General features: G+C 32.5%; 3 protein-coding genes and 1 non-coding gene across 5 annotated transcripts; 2 read left to right on the forward strand and 2 right to left on the reverse strand.

Moving 5' to 3' along the window:
• The first annotated feature begins 3,265 nt into the window (after nucleotides 1-3,265).
• LOC140816379 (protein SEH1-like) lies at nucleotides 3,266-8,180 on the forward strand. Of its 2 annotated transcripts, none has more exons than XM_073175607.1 (8): nucleotides 3,266-3,612; nucleotides 4,414-4,525; nucleotides 4,743-4,843; nucleotides 5,506-5,583; nucleotides 6,213-6,368; nucleotides 6,753-6,868; nucleotides 7,234-7,355; nucleotides 7,745-8,180. In XM_073175607.1, exons 1-8 carry the CDS (start codon nucleotides 3,454-3,456, stop codon nucleotides 7,798-7,800), a joined length of 900 nt encoding a protein of 299 aa, XP_073031708.1. In that variant the 5' UTR covers nucleotides 3,266-3,453; the 3' UTR covers nucleotides 7,801-8,180. The 2 variants fall into 2 exon arrangements, with proteins under 2 accessions (XP_073031708.1, XP_073031706.1); XM_073175605.1 differs by having other exon boundaries at nucleotides 3,269-3,612; nucleotides 7,234-7,360; nucleotides 7,745-8,175.
• LOC140817643 (small nucleolar RNA snoR104) lies at nucleotides 5,082-5,194 on the forward strand. Its single transcript, XR_012114853.1, has one exon. It is a non-coding gene; the product is annotated as a small nucleolar RNA snoR104 (small nucleolar RNA).
• A 152-nt stretch (nucleotides 8,181-8,332) lies between the features above and the next one.
• LOC140816378 (phytyl ester synthase 1, chloroplastic-like) lies at nucleotides 8,333-11,074 on the reverse strand. Its single transcript, XM_073175604.1, has 3 exons — nucleotides 10,440-11,074; nucleotides 10,020-10,286; nucleotides 8,333-9,932 (listed from the first exon to the last, which is right to left on the reverse strand). The coding sequence occupies exons 1-3, from the start codon at nucleotides 10,837-10,839 to the stop codon at nucleotides 8,473-8,475; spliced, it is 2,127 nt and encodes a 708-aa protein (XP_073031705.1). The 5' UTR covers nucleotides 10,840-11,074; the 3' UTR covers nucleotides 8,333-8,472.
• Nucleotides 11,075-15,219: 4,145 nt separating this feature from the next.
• LOC140817055 (ethylene-responsive transcription factor ERF061-like) lies at nucleotides 15,220-16,605 on the reverse strand. The gene has a single exon (XM_073176622.1). The coding sequence runs from the start codon at nucleotides 16,241-16,243 to the stop codon at nucleotides 15,323-15,325; it is 921 nt and encodes a 306-aa protein (XP_073032723.1). The 5' UTR covers nucleotides 16,244-16,605; the 3' UTR covers nucleotides 15,220-15,322.
• Between the last annotated feature and the right edge of the window lie 898 nt (nucleotides 16,606-17,503).

The following is a 17,503-nucleotide window of genomic DNA, read 5'->3' on the forward strand; positions in this document are numbered from 1 at the left end:
TAATAAATAAAAATAAATATGTAAAATGCATTTAAGTTTCGAAATTGACTTCGGAATCTAGAAAGACATTAATTTATAAAAAAAATCACAGTAAAATAATATTTCAAAAAACAAAAAACAGGGCAAATTATTAGCATGAATTTATATCCATCCAAGGCAAGAACACATTCGGTGTCTTTCCATTCCAAGCCAAAGACTACCGTCCCGCGGGATCTTTAGTCACATAATTTGGCTCACTTCTTCATCAAACCCATTCGAGCGCAAAAGCTGTGGAATCATTTTTTGTAAACATCTCTCGTCTTTTGATCATATTTTGTTCTTTTAATGAAAAAATCATCTTTCTCGGGTCTCGACGGAGAAACTGGCAAAGAAATCGTGGTGTGTCTCTCAATAATCTTTGTTAGCTCAGCTAACTCATAAAAATCGTATAATAGAGTCCCACAATCCCACGTTTTTGTATCATTTCTTCCTCTTGCTTTCTCCATAGATATTTAGCAAACTTTCAAGGATGAAATACATAAACAATTTTACCAATTTTTACTAAAAATCCACTTGAAAAAAATTATTCTTCAATTTATAAATGCAATTTTTTTTTTGGCAGCAGGAAGTACTCTTCAAAAAAAAAAAATCATATAAGAACTCCTAACGAAGTACTTCTACATGCAATATATATGTTTTATGTTGATATTGATTTTCAGCAGAGATCATATTAAATGATATAAATTTCACGAATATATTGAAATACAAAAAAAAATATAATGTTCTTTATCCAACCGATAAAACTTGAATAAATTGAATAAATATATCTAAATGTTATCTCAAATTTACGTTGTATTCATTAATTTATCTAATTTTTCATGACAAGTTGAATAATAATTTCGTAACAGAATACTAAATATCACGTCGATGTAATATTTGTGTGCAAGCGTATGAATGAACAATCAAATTGCTTATAAAAAAAGCCTAACCTGGAGAATGGAGGAGAGAATCTGCAGCCAGAAATGAAGAGGGGGGAGTGCTGTTGAATTGTATATTTAGAGGTTTTGCAGAGTAAAGTGTATTGGGAGCTTGGTCGCTTATTTATAGGTACACTATTTTTTAAATTCCCATAATGAAATTTTTAGATATATTTTATCTATTTTTTAAGCTTTTGCTCCCTTATGGGAATTTAAATATTTGCTGTTCCTCTCGTTTTTTAAATAATTTTTTTTTAAAGATTATTTATCCTCCAAAAGCTATAATATTTCTATAGAGTTCTCCAGTTATTCAATATATATATATATATATAAAGGAAAGGAAAGAAAATCTAAATGCCATAATTTTGTAACTTGATATTTCTAGATTGACTTTGGTCAAAAAGTACGTGCTAGTTGTTCAAAAAACTTCAGTTCTATTTTGACAAGTATTTATGAAATAGTTTTATAAAATATTTAAAAGTTGTTTTAAAAATAAATATGTGTTTAAAAACTTTTTATATTTAAGATAATTAAAAATTAATTTGGACAATGATTCTATTAAAAAAAATTAACTGTGATTTTATTTTTTCTCATATTTTTCTTGTTTGAGATTTATTAATCGTTTTTAACTGTTTTTTTAAATATATCAATAAATATCTTTCGATTATTTTTTTTAACAATTATACTAAAATTTTAGAAAAAAATATCATGTAAATTTTTTTATAAAAATCTTGTCCAAACACATATTTTAAGTTTTTCACACTAATAAAATACTAAAAAGGTTTTTAAATATGATTCGTATATCCAATCAGATAGTATATTTATATCATAAATTGATCCGTAAATAAGATTTGATATAATCCCTCTTGCGCAGTCTTTGTAGTTGATTTGTGGTCATGTGCCAGCTTTGTTCTCGCTAACATACAAAAATCAAATGAGTTGATCTCATGTAAGACCGTATCACGAATCTTAATCTGTGAGACGGGTCAACCCTACTGATATTCACAATAAAAAGTAATATTTTAGCATAAAAAGTAATACTTTTTCATGGATGACCCAAATAAGATATCCGTCTCACAGATACGACTCGTGAGACCGTCTCACACAAGTTTTTGCCAAACCAAACATTCTAGAAATGTCAATTATTTTGCAGCCAAAACCAAGGAATCTATGTATTCTTGCACGTCAAACAAATTTTTTTTTTTTTGCCAAATCCGAACAAACATGGCCATCTTCATCGACGCATCTAATTGGTTCGAATATATATTGAATCAAACACCGTAATACCGGTTTCAGATATGCCGGGATCGATTGACCCAACCACCCAGGTCGGGGCTATCAAGTATGAACTTTTTTCTACTTCTCGGATCGTTTCACCACCAATATCTTTTTATAAAGAATCGAGTTTCTATGAACATGTTCAACGATTCAATAAGTACCATAGTATGTAAATTACAAATTCTAGATTAATTGAATATACCTTAATTGAATCATAAACTTGTATTATCAGTTGTAATTTACTAATTTACATAAAAAAACTATTCGACAAAAACACTTTCTCATATATTATAAATTTTGACGTGATAATATAAAAAAAGCCAAAATGACAAATTAAATATAGATCCAGGCCTGACCCAAACAACCCAACCGATAATATGGACTGGGCTAACCTATTGGAAAGCTAATCTGGTCCAACATTGCTAGAGGCTGGTCAAGTGAAGTTTGCTACGAAATTTAACGAATCGTAAGTGAAAAATCAAATTAACTTTGCATATAAAAAACAAAATAGCATTCAAAGAAAAACCTATCTTGTATTCGAATCGAACAACGGAGAGACAAAGTCGAGCACAATCTGTGAACATGAATCTATCCTTGTCGGACGATTAAGGTTAGCTAAACTTAATTGCGAAAGGAAAGCCTTCTTCCTGATCGGAAAAACGACGAAGCAAAATTTACTGACTCGTAAAATAAACAAAAATCTAAACAAATTAGAATATTTGGTACGTAATCTACTTAATTATCACTTTCGAATATTTGTACATGTTTTTTTTAATACGTTGAGTTCATGAAAATCGAATGAATATTCAGTTTTTTTTAGATATTTTGTCTCAAATTCGAGATTCTGATTTTGTTTAAACGTCAAGACAAAAACTGATGTGAGACGGTCTTACGGATCGTATTTTGTGATACACATAAAGATTCGTGAAATCAGACTTACTCTAACGACAATTATCGGCTACTATAATATATTTTTGAATGTAATATGTCTATTATTCCATTATCATTCAATTCTAAATTCAATTTCATCATACCACACACTACTCTAATATTTAGCCAAACTCATTTGAGTAAATTGACTCGAATAGTTTAAACGAATTGGGCCATTAGGGTTCCAGAGGTATCAATTGATCGCAAAGATTCCTTCTTTACATCTAAAAACAAGCATCAGCAGATACAGAATCCAAGTGCACAGTCTTGTAGAAAGCGAGATAAAGAGATGGATAAACACATTTTGACGCTCGACAAGGGGACGACATGCACTGCGTGGAACCACTGTGGCCAGAGATTGGCTGCTGGTTTGAATGATGGTACATTGTCCATTTATGATTCAGCTGATGCAGCGTCTTCCGTTTTCAATCGCACCTCCAGATTTAAGGTGAAATCATCTTCATTTCTTGCTACGAAGTTTGTTTTTCTGTTTTCTCCTGCCTTTTTGCTTCAGTGTGCAATTGGAAGAGTGTTCTATTATTTATGTGAGTTTGGCTTAACATTGAGTGTCGGGACCCGGGAGAGTCAGGTTTACTGTTTACGGCGTGAAATCGTTAAATTTACCAAGTTGGTTTGCTCCATAACCGAATGAGGTGGAATGATAAGTGTACCGCACAGATAGCTTGTCTTGTCTTGTCTTTTGGTATGAGATGTCCGGTTCGATATATGGATTTATATTGGTGAGATTCTACGTGGTGAAACTAGAACGTGATGATTTGGGAAGGGACTATTTGTTCGCATTACAATTTTAGATTGCATTATATATACTGATTATTGATAGGTAAATGAAGTTTGTACGATGTTGGCTGCTGTCAGTATCAGTTTCTCAAGGTGTTGGATTGGTGGGCAATGTAGCATATACTTCATGTGCTCTACAACAAATTGTGGAATAGCTCGTAGCTTGAGGGGCTCTTGCACCTGAAAGACTAGCATTTTGGGTTTGGGGCTTTGGGTTCTCTTCTTGGGCTTATAACCTAACAGAAATATGTAAAAAGTTCATCCTATTTATGGGGGCAGGCTTGGTGGAGTACCCCGTAAATGCCAGCTGTTATCTATATATTAAAATTCATGCCCACGATTGTATATTAAGTTGTCATCTTGACTAAATATTTTTAAGTCTGCCGTAAGTTGTATCATATTCGTAAATTTTGATGAATTTGAGTGTGATATGATGTTGATTTTCGATTAGGTTCAAGAAAGCAGCATCTTGAAAGTGGTCTGGGTTCCACCAGAATTTGGAGATGCAATTGCATGCATTGGTGCCTGTGGAACTTTGTCTTTGTGGGAGGAAGTTGCCGAAGGTACTCGCTCCGTGTTTTTATTCCATCATATGAGGGATAGAATTCTGGAATTGATTCAGGCTTACGTTGCTGGTTATGTCAAATTTGTATCACAACTTGTCTAATCATGTTCTATCTTCTGTTGGTGACCCGTTGCCGACATATTTTATATGCATTTTTTGTTTTACAACGTCTTATTTGTCTAAATACTATGCAATTTTAATTTTCCATCTGCTAGATACTGAAGGCAATCAGTGGAAGCTGCGTAAATCCTTTGAAAGAAAGACGAGCCAAGTTCTAGATGCTCAATTCGGTGGTTGTCATACAAGTTTGAAATTGGTGAGACTCGTTATTAGTTTCTTACATGTAGCACTTTATGGTGCTTGGAAACAACAGGCATGGCTCACAAAGGCCTAGAAAATTTTGACTTCTCTTTGCTTCAACTTAAACATAGTACTTACTATATATATATATTTATTTTTTTTAAAACTAAATACTATAAAATTCTTGTGCTGGATTTTTCTTCGAATGGATAGATGTGAAGGAAGGATGGGAAAAATAGATTGGAAAGAAAGAAGGGAAACATCTAGAAGCTGAGATGTTAACTGATACAATCTTCCTAAATTGAACCTCATCGTTGTTCCTTGCAGCTCCTAAGTAAACTTTGCAAGTAAAAAATGAGGCACATGAATTATACGTACATATATTAATATAATGGGAAAAAGTTTTTTTTTATTGTTTCAGATTCATTACTCGCGCCAGTATGTTTTTTCTTTAGTCTGTACTCTGTAAGAGTAAAATACATTTAGATTGAGATGGGAAACAATTTTCTTCATGTGAACAATGAAGGTTATGAACTACTTTGTATCGATTATTTTAAAGAAAAATAACTTCAGTTCCAGAATATATTCACTTTGAAAACGAAACATGATCTCATGATGTGAAAAATATTCTATAAGTTGGAATGTTTGTAGGTTTAGCTGCAATTACCTCCTTTCCAGGTTGCTGCATTTGCAGATGGTCAAGTAAAAATCTATGAGCTACTCGATATGCTTGATTTGGAGAAGTGGCAACTTCAGGTCCTCCCTTTGGTTATCATTGTTATTAATCTGGTTTTGCTTCACTTTGCGGTTTGTAGGCATACTGTGTGAGCTGGACATAGCATTGTTTATTATGAACTGTACAGTTGTTTCAGTTGCATCTTTTAATCACCTTCATTTAACCAATTATTATCTTTCTGTATTTTACATTTAGATGTATAAACTCATGGTTCAAGTGCTTGTCTTTGCATTTTTGTAATCTATTTTTCTTTGCATAATTTGGGCCATCTCTATTTGGTTTATTGCCTTTAGTTGTGTGTGTTCTATATCCATGTAATGGGAAATTTTGGTAATGTTTGGTAGTGTTTTGAAAATATAACTATTCATTATTTATTGTTGTTCAAAAAGATTTGGGAAGAAGTTTCATCCCATGTAGCCTTTTGATCTTTTTGGAACTCTGATCTAGATAAAATGGACGGAGCAAAAGCCATCACCAAGTCATTTGTGCTCATTGTTAACGTTAGAAGAGAAACATTTTGTGTATACTTAGTTTCATGGACTCATCTGCCATTTCCCAGTGGTGGTAGTCTTAGTTCTGTTTTCCACGAACTAGATAGGGAATATTTTTTAACAATAGACCAATTTGATCTTTTATTGTTTCTTTGTAGGCTGAATTTCAAAACGTAGTTGACGTGGTGTCCAAGTTTGGTAATGCTTCATGCCTGTCTGCTTCCATCTCTTGGAATCCACTAAAAAGTGAATTCCAGCAGTCAATCTTTGTTTTGGGCTTTAGCTCTAATATGCCATCGTTAAACTCCCCTAAGGTACATAGCCTTCATCATTTTCTCCTTGAATTCAAACTGCATTGAACTTGCTTTATAGAAAATCAACTAGTTAGGAAATTTTGATACAGTATACAGTACGATATGATCAGGGAAATAATATTTCATTGCAAGGATCTTATGTTCAGTTTTTAATGCACTCAAAGAATTCTTTGAGGTTTAGGATTTCTTTCCCTGTACAGAACTATTAAATTATAGAACTGCGTATGCAGTAACATTTTTTACACGTCGACACCACAATGAATATTCTAGCTATGTTGTGACAGTCTGAATTCTCTATAGCTTCTTCAATCTTATGTCTCTGCTAGAAGATGGCTTCCAGTTGCAGAACTCTCCATTACCAATTCATATTATAGTTTTTAACAGGTCTGGGAGTATGATCAGGATCATCAAAGATGGCTTCCAGTTGCAGAACTTTCCATGCCAGAGGACAAGAGTGATGAGGAGGTCTATGCAGTTGCTTGGGCACCTAACATAGGCAGGTATAACGTTTCTATATTATTCTTCCCTTTGTCTTGGAAATTGAGTTTCTGTGATGCTGTATAGATAAGCTTTCACGCATATGAATTTTGATCTCGGTATTTATTTAACACTTAACGGGATAATAAGCAGTGAGTCTGGTCTGACCGTACTTGGTTATGCCTATTTTCCAACCACAAAGAACTGTTTTGCCAAATTGCATGCATTGGGCTCAAATTTTAAACCCCATAACGCGGCAGGTTAAGAATTGACTGTTCTCCATAACGGATTTGTACTAACATAAACATATTCGAAAAGTGAACGCTGAAGATCATGACATACAATGACTGATGTGACGTTCCTTATTTCTCTCTCTCTCTCTCTCTAGGCCTTATGAACTGATTGCTGTGGCAACTCAAAAGGGAATCGGACTCTGGCACATAGGATTAAACCCTGATGCTGATGGGAGGCTTTCGGTGAATCAAGTTTCAATGCTCCATGGCCATGATGGTGAGGTATTTGCTCACCCATATATTCATGTATCTTCTACTAGGTGTATCAGTGATCTAGTTGGTATTCATTAAATATTGAGCTGCTGATTGTTCGCTCCTTTATTTCCTCAAGAGTAAGATTTTTGAATGCTCAATTTGTGTTTCCCCTAAAGACGATTCAAGTCTTTTTTCAAACGGTTGATGTGACCAATATTTTGATTAGAATATAGGGTACCAAATCTTGCAGAGGGCGACCTAAACATTAGGATTCTACGCTTTTCTAGACGTCCTAATGGACCTCTAGGTGCTTGCATGAAATTGATCGAAAAAAGATCTGTTTTTTGAGGGAACAGGATAACTATATTTAGTTTACACGTGATTATGCAAAACAATATATTTGCTTGATAGGTATGGCAGATGGAATGGGACATGAGCGGAATGACACTGGCTACTACTGGAACTGATGGTGTAGTCAGATTGTGGCAGGCAAATTTGAATGGAGTTTGGCACGAGCAAGCCGTTTTGGCACCTGCAAGTTAATTTTACTCCGTTTTGCCCACAAGTTAATTTTGCTCGTCTGAATTCTGGAGATGGCTGCTTTTCGCTGACGATATACGACAGCACACCCCCCATTGCTTGCTTGTATGGCGACTTTGCTTGTTGAATTCTCCAGCAAAATTATTGGCATGTATTTATTTCAATGTGATTGCTTCTCCCTATGTTCCTTGTAGCACTAACCAACCAACTAGCTAGCTCGAGTGGTGGAACATTTTATGTCGAGGATAACTGCTTGAGACCATATGAATCGGCAAGAGGCAACTAGTCAGATGTTATTTCTTTGAATTCGGATATAACTCATGGAACTTGTATCTACTGATTATAATATACTAATCAACTACAGTATACAGATTGATATCAGTTTTTAGTCATGGTTAAATTTGGATAGCATTTTATTGGATCTTACCCATATCGACCAAATTTGTATTTGTATATTTGAATACATACCCGATCGAAAATGTATATGTAGATGATGTCAAGAACTTTCCACGATAAATCATTAAATATTATTCTACCCAACTCAAAAAAATTTGACCAAACGACAAAAATCCATTATAATTTATACCAGAAACCAGAATTCACAGATCAAAGGTTGGAAGCTGATGAACCGGAGCCGAAACTAGTCGATATAACATCCTCTCGAACAAATTTCTACAAGGGTCCTCCTCCCTCTTCTCGAGCAAATAAGCTATACTTCGTTCTACATCAGATTTGATCCGCTGGTAAAATTCCGTCACACTGCTCTTATCCTTTAGCATCTCCCCCCTTCCCTTTGTCACTAGTGGTTTCCCAAACAGGCAGTAGAATCGTCCTGGAAGCTTAGGTAAAATGCCCGGAACAAAGAAATCTTGGTTGGCTACTTCCCCTTCCATTTGAACCCCTGGCCTTACTCTAATAGCGTTGAGATTGTTATGCTTTATCATGTCATTTACAAAAGGGATTCTCATTAGTTCATCATAATCAAGAACTAGTTCGACAATATCGTCTACTCCAACCACGCCAAAAGGTACGATTGTGGCCCCGAATCTGATAGCCATTCTCACAAACTCAGGCTCTTCTGGCCAGAATAGCTTGTAACTTTCACCCTTTCGGTGTAAAGCCTCACGTACACCACCAGGGTAAAGAAGGACATAGGATTTTGTCGATAGTAGTTTGAAAATGTTGCTTGCTGTGACAGGTATTGCACCGAATACCCTGAACATGTCGAAATCCGAGGTATCTTGTAAAGGGCCATCATAGTTTTGATTGAACATCTCTGGATGTGCAACACCATGGACCATGATGGTTTTCTCCCTCAAGAATTCTTCGACTATTGAACCAAGTTCTGTTCCTAGTAGCATGTGGTAGCCAACTAGAAGAACGGGACCTTGATCCGGGATTCCTTCGAGACCTCTTACTATCTGTCCGTCTCCTAAAGTTGATAACATAACCGGGCTCGTCCCAAGGCGCAAAAGACACAATTTTTTATTGAAGACATTCTTGAATTCCGACATGCTTGGAGGGAGGAAATCTTTGACGTAATCATGTCTTTTAGAACGTCGATATGTGGAGGATCCTTTTATGACAGTCAAAAGATTCATCCCATCTTCAAGTAGGAGAACGTGACCATTGTCTTTGAAAAACCGGACTTTGCAATTTTTTATCATGTTTGAGAGTCTTTGAGCCTCAGATTCACTAGGAAGCAAGCTATCTTTTCCACTCGCAAGGATAAGTACTTCAGCTTTGACAGCTTGGAGTCGAGAATTGGCATGTCTTTCTGCAGATTTTAGCAGTTTCAGCTTCCATATCAGAGTTTTCTTAGGTATAATATCGGCCAGGGTTGAGGCACCGGCTAGTAAAGTTCTGAGCTCGTACAAAAAGTTCTCTATTTGTTTGATGGGAAAGTTGAACATGCTTTCGCCTTTGTTTACTTTGGCCATTTTAATTGGATCTCCTAAAACCGAGGCGAAAACGTAAGGAACTATGTGTCTCAGTTCTTCGGGGAAAGCTTCCAACACTGGTAGCAGAGGATTTAGATGTGACCTGTTAAATGATGTTGCTGCGATACAAGAAATTAAGCATCATTCATAGGGAAGAAGAAAACCATTATCAAACGAGGGATCGCATGCAACATTCGGGAATTTACCTGGATTCACCAATATCAGTACTAAATCAATCATAGGATTATGAGCAGCTACTGAGAGAGCAAGACATCCTCCAAAAGATTCTCCCACCAAATATATCGGCCTCTTTGTATTTTTCATATGTTCTTCCATTATCACATTTTCAACGAATTTTACGAGCCCTTCATATGGGGTTCTATCGTGAACTGGAACGTGCATACACCGAACTTCAAACACCTTACCTAAAGCTTTGTGATGCAGAATGAGTCCCATTCCCAGACCATCCATTCCTGCGTGATGCAAAGTTAGCAATACTCTAAATCTGAAACTGTTTTTATTAGGATTTTTCCAAACTTCTCAGTGTTATATGTTTAATGTTTTTTCATGATCACCATATATTCTTTCTAGGTCTTGATCAATTATCAAAGATCTTGAAATCACACCTGGCAAGAACAGAAGAACGGGTGAATTTTCCAGGGGCCGACCCGATTCTACTGGACAAAACCACCGGGGAGGTCCATCATCAGGCTGAATCATGTTCTTGGCTACTTCAAGATATTGATTCACAGTTTGAGTTCCATACCCGTCATCCCAGAGGGGCCTTAGTTTTTCTTCAAGACTCCCCACATTATATTCTTGGACAAAACCTTGTCCCGAAAAGACTTTCCCATTCTTCTTTTTTACCCGGAAATGAACTCCAGATAACCTGGAATTTGGCCACGACTTCATCGATAAGTTCTTGCAGTAGTGTGGTACTCCAAGTAAAACCGGATAACGTGGTTTATATTCTTGGTTCAAGGAAACCATATGAGAAAAACACAGCTTTCCTGCTGTATGTGACATTTTGCAAGCTATGGTTGCAGATTATGGACACAATCTCGAAGATATACCGAGCAAGAAGGTGAAAATACATTAGGTAATAACACGAATATAAACGAATGAATTTCGGTTTCGTGTGGAGTCCTTAAAAACCTCTTTAACAGGAAGAACTCACACTTTTCTTGCTTAAGCCTTAAAAAAGGTCGAAATAGCGAGTCAGGCAAGGAAAAATGGGAGCTGCAAATGAATGGAAGCTGTAGTAGTTATTTTGAATGACCAAATTCTAGCCTTAAATTCATGCATACGACCGTAGAGATTCCTTTTTATGTCAAATTTCTGACGGGCTTTGAAGCCTTATAGATTACTTCATATATTTAATTTAAACTAGCTTGATGCACGCGCGTTGCACGTAATATCAATTATATTATAAAAATTAAAAATAATTGATTTTTTAAAAAACAATTTGAATCATTTTGTTATTTATTTGGGCTTAATTTCTTATCATATTAGACGATTTATAAGAACTTATATAACTTATTTTCAAAATTGTTTTCTAAATTAAAATTCAAGCAGTTGATTTTATGTTATATAACAAAGTGTACTAAATGAAGTAAAACAAATTCTTTTAAAAAATTATATATTCAAACATCACGTATAAAGCATAATAACCTAAAAATCAACCAAATTATGGATTTTATCAATGTATAAATCATAATCTACATAAGCGAAGCATACTAAAGACAAATAATTATCAATTTAAAAATCACTGTGACTAACTCATAAAAACAATGTTAAAACAAATGAAATAATAATATTGATAGTAAAATATAACTCATGATATTTAATTTAACCTCTTAATAATTTTTTTACTTTTTTTTTACAATTCTATATCATGGATAATAAATTCTATATATCGATATTTCGTAGACTACCATTGATGACTATTAATATCTTGTTAAATAAGTTTTAAAATAATAAATAAATCAACAAATATAAAGAAATGCACATTCAAATTATATGATAAATATCAAATAAACTCATATAATAGTTATTAAATATAGATTTTAAACTATTGGTATGATTTTCACCGTTAAAATTTGAAATATAACAAAAGAAATAAACTTTCATAAAAAAATGTTATTTTTGTATCTATTGAATTAATTAGTTTGATTTCAAAATAATTAAATATCATATGTAAAAATTCTGATACTTTAACAAATGCTAATCAATGATCATTATAATTATATTTATTATAAAGATTATATCATATATTGTTTTTACATAGAAAATAACTTAGAGTCCTTTTATTGCTTATTAAATCTCTTTTCATGAATTACATATTCAATGTTTTGACTGATGATTGATTTTATCAGCAATACATATAATTTTTTAGTTATACAGTTTAATAAAATAATTATGCCTATAACATATATATTTGTTGTAGATAATTTTTTTTTTCATATTTTTTGAAATCGTACTATCTTTTAAAATCGGAATTAAACTCTTTACTTTCAATTCTTTGTTAAAAAACCCATAAAATATGTTAGTTAATCTACTATTGCACGTATGTTATAAATTTTTCATATATCTTTTTGTGATACTATAATTCATTACTTAATTAAAAATTACACTAAAAATATAATTACAAAATTACAATAAAATCATTAGGAATAAATGTAGAGAGAAAATTAAAATGATAAAATATTTAAATATAGTATAAAGATGAGTTATTTGATAAAATTAATATAGGAGTTACATTCTATTCTATTTTTGTGATAGTATAATTCATTACTTAATTAGAAATAACACTAAAAATATAATTACAAAATTACAATAAAATCATTAGGAAAAAATTGTAGAGGAAAAATTTAAAAGATAAAATATTTAAATGTAGTATAAAGATGAATTATTTGATAAAATTAATATAGGAGTTACATTCTACTCTTGAAGTGTGTATAGAGGATTAATTTTGTCATTGCACGATTGTAAATATAGATTTTGATTAATATTATTTAAATTCACAATTAAATTTAGGTTTATAAAATATTATATTTGTTCATGCATTTAGAAATTAATTCACAAAATAAATTTAAAATTTTGGTTAAATATAATTTTCCGGTGTGTGTATTTAATGGTAAAAAAGTTTACAATAAAATCATTAGGAAAAAATTGTAGAGGGAAATTAAAAAGATAGAATATTTAAATGTAGTATTAAGATGAATTATTTGATAAAATTAATATAGGAGTTACTTTTTATTCTGGAAATGTGTATAAAAGATTAATTTTGTCATTGCATAATTGGAAATATAGATTTTGATTAATATTATTTAAATTCACAATTAAATTTAGATTTATAAAATATTATATTTGTTCATGTATTTAGAAATTAATTCACAAAATAAATTTAAAATTTTGATTAAATATAATATTTCGGTGTGAGTATTTAATGGTAAAAAAGTTTACAATAAAATCATTAGGAAAAAATTATAGAGGGAAAATTAAAAAGATAGAATATTTAAATGTAGTATAAAGATGAATTATTTGATAAAATTAATATAGGAGTTACTTTTTTATTCTTGAAGTGTGTATAGAAGATTAATTTTGTCATTGCACAATTAGAAATATAGATTTTGATTAATATTATTTAAATTCACAATTAAATTTAGGTTTATAAAATATTATATTTGTTCATGCATTTAGAAATTAATTCACAAAATAAATTTAAAATTTTGATTAAATATAATTTTCCGGTGTGAGTATTTAATGGTAAAAAAGTTTATAATGATGAAATTATAAAGCTCTAAATGTCAATTGATTATTACTAATGATGAGACATTTATGTCCTATTATTTTTATCTTTACATAACAATAATAAAAAGTTTTATTTTGTTCAAGTTTGCACGAAGGGTATTCTTGTCAATACACAATCGGAAAACAATGTCAAGAATCCACACTTTTATAGGTATATAGAATATAGATATAGATACATAAATATATAAGTTGGATTTGAAAATTTCTAGTAGGTCTTGTAAATGGCCGTCGGACCTCGTATATGTTTAACTAACATTGTTCGAACATTCCGACATAATTTTCCCAAGTTTAATTCAATTTGAAACCGTGCATACTTCCATTTTTATGACAATAATAAATACGATCAAAATAAGCGAGTGTTTCACCAATGATTAAGTATTCGACAAAAATAATATCCGAATACAAAATGTATGAGGAGTTTGAGAAAAATTATGTATCACAAAATCAAAGTCATGCTTAAGAAGAAGTAAATTATAAATGATGAATTTGGTAATATATTTAATAGATAAATAAAATATTCATTCAAAATAAATCTTTAGTTTTTTATATATTAATGGTATGATATGATATATGTTATTTTTGTTGACATGATACGTATGTTGAGGGATGAATCATGATCACTCATTCATACATCATGATTAAAAAATTGTCTTGATTATGCACGAGTCATATGTCGAGTGGATAAAAACACTATTCATGTCGGTAGCATAAACAAAACTTAATTGTAGATAGTCCACTTTAAAGATATAATCTTCACATTATTTCTGCTACTATTTTCTTTAATCGATTAGTGCCATTATTAAAATCAACACTATTGCTATATAAAACTTTATTTAAAAATATGCCATCTCTAAATTTTAATTTACCTTCACAATTGTAAAAACACCATGGGATTGTTTTGTGAGCTTCCGAAGAAGATTTCAGGAGAAATATTTCCAGAATTAAATATATGTTTAGTTTTAACAATCTTTGATTTGGCTAATTAACATTATGATTGTAATTATATTAGCTACATCAATAAAAACCAAATACATGCAACTTTTTTTCAACACAATTCATGGGGCTAATTGTGTATGAAAAAAAATAAAAATCCGACATAAAATTAATATCATGTTAGACTTTGCGTTTTTTAAAATCAGACATAAAACTTCCTATCATATAGGATAAACGTGTTTGATTTTTTATAATATTGGAGTGTAATGTGTTTGATTTTTAAAAATGAAAGATGTATTGACTTATTAATATTTTATATGAAATTTTATTTTTTTAAGAAATTTTATTTTTTTAAGAAATTTTAGAAGATGATTGATGTAATCAGGCTCGATTCATGAATTATTTCCGGAATGTTTATTTTTCACTCTTGAATTATTGATCAATTTCCTTTTTTGTTTCCCATTCCACAATTCATTTGCATTTTTTGAATTAGATAATGTTATTTGAGTAATTAATATTGACAAAAACGTGTGTGAGACGATCTCACGAGTCGTATTTTGTGAGATGGAACTTTTATTTGGGTCGCCAATGAAACATTATTATCTTTTAAGCTAAGAGTGTTATTTTTTATTGTAAATATCAGTAAGGTTGATGAATATCTCACAAATAAAGATTTGTGAGATCGTCTTATAACAGATTGAACACAAAAAAAAACATTATAAAATTAATAATCTTGAAAAATTAACTACTTTCTCCAAATACACTAACTGGCAAGAACTTCCCAAATCAGCTCAGGATCATACGACGGCATGCGGGCAAGCGAGCAGCCCTCAATTTCTAACACCGCCGGAGGTGGTGGCGCCACCGCGGAACACCACTCGTACGACACCGGCGATTTGTTTCCGTTCCACAACTCATCGTCAGTAACGTTACTACCCCAACTTTCAGTGTTCATCGCTGAAGATGGCGATGAATCCGTCTTCTTCGTCTCACCTTCACTTCCAGTATAAACGTCGCTGCTGGAGTTACTGTTGCGTTCAAGAACCGATCTCTTGGCAGAATTTTGGGATTTTTTCGCCCTTTTCATTTTCTGGCAAATGGCCTGAATCTTGGCATCCACCGCATGCTTCACAGCCTTGATCCGAGCGGGGTCTCCAAGTCCTAGTCGAGCTGGGTCACGTAGGTTTGGAAAGTTGAGCCGGGCGTACTCTCCGCGAAGCTTGTACGCCGCCGTGTCGTAAGCGTACGCCGCCACCTCCGCGGTGTCGTAGGTGCCGAGCCAAACTCTCATCCTGTTCTGGGGAAGCCTGATTTCAGCCACCCATTTTCCCCACTGCCTCTGCCTCACCCCTCTGTAGAGCTTTTTCTTGGTGGGGCTGCTGAAATGTGTGAACGGGTAGCCCGATTCACGAATCCGGTTGGTCAAAGAAAACCCATAAGCCGAAGTAGTTGATCTGTTTTCTTCTGAGAATTTTTGCAGCAAATCTGTTTGTGTGGAGTACACAGAAGAGCCTGTCAAGTGCTTGAGAGCTGGGCTTGTTGGGCTGTTGGCTTGCTGGCAGTAGGAGAATATCGAATCCAAGGTGTTGGAATTACTGGTCAGAATTATTTGTGACAATGAAAACCCAATCTTGGAAGCATTTTCTAGCGTGAAAGGGCTGTTCATTTCTTGGATACTAATCATTTCTCATGTAAAACTTCTCAGGAATTCTAAACAGGGTATCTCTAAATCTCCCCCCTTCCCTGACAAATTGAAGAAAAAACTGGAAAAATCTACGCAGAAACAGCGGATTGAGTGAATTATACGGAAAAACTAGAATTAATATTAATTTTTCCTGAACCTGAGTGATCCCAGATGAAACAGAGGATCGGGCACAGATGAAATGAATATGGCAGTGATCGGGAAGAAATATCGCAGCTTCTTGAAGGACTTAATCGATTGAAATCTTGTAGAAGAAGAAGAAGAAGAAGAAGAGCAAATTTCTTGGATTTGTTTCTGTTTGGTGATTGCTACTGAAGGTTTGATATCTGCTTGCTTGTATTTATATCAGCAGCCGCACAGCAAATTCACATTTTTGGGGCTTTTCTCATTTTTTATATTAAAAATTATGATATAACAATTGTGGCCATTTAAATTATCCAGTTAATATAATATTTCATAACATAATCCCACATATGAAAAAAAAAGAAGGTCAATTCACGATTATATATTTGTGTAATTTTATGAATTTTTAAAATAAAAATAGGATATTTAATATACTTAATATTCTTTAGTTTTTTTTTATATTCACAATATAAACACGTATTTTTAAACATCGAAAAGTATTTGAAAATCGAGGATCTCATATAAGAAACTTTTTGGTCACGAAAATATTAAATATTTAAACATCTAGTAAATTTCGTATATATTATCCGAGCTGATGAAGCAGGCAGATGTTTAATCAACGTCTGTGAATTTAATTCTCTTTAATTATCAACAAGAATTGTCCAACATAATTCAGCTCAGTGTCGTGATTCGCAAGATACTGCATTAAATAAAAAATTTAACCAATTACTACCAAATAATAATTGTGAATTCTCATGTTAGCAAAAAAAAAAACTAGCGAAAAATAAATATCATAGAAAATAGTATGAGTTCAAATTTGATTTTTCTCCGCGTGGACCCAATTTCGATCCTGTGCATTCTGGAAGAAAATTGAAGAGCTACTTTATGTATTTATTATCTCAATCAATGCAGGAAATTGGGAACCCCATCTTCTTGATGATGATGGTGGTGGTGATTTTATATTTTAAACCATATTTCACTCAATAAATAGGCAAAATTAGCTAATTTTTCATAGCTATTCAATTATGATTATGGTAGATTAGATAATATAAGATTAGTGGGTCTGAATTAAATTAAATTGAATCATTGGTTATTAAGGGAAAAAATCAAAAATTCATT

Source organism: Primulina eburnea, chromosome 16, assembly GCF_022965805.1.
Source record: "Primulina eburnea isolate SZY01 chromosome 16, ASM2296580v1, whole genome shotgun sequence".
NCBI classification, from domain to species: domain Eukaryota; kingdom Viridiplantae; phylum Streptophyta; class Magnoliopsida; order Lamiales; family Gesneriaceae; genus Primulina; species Primulina eburnea.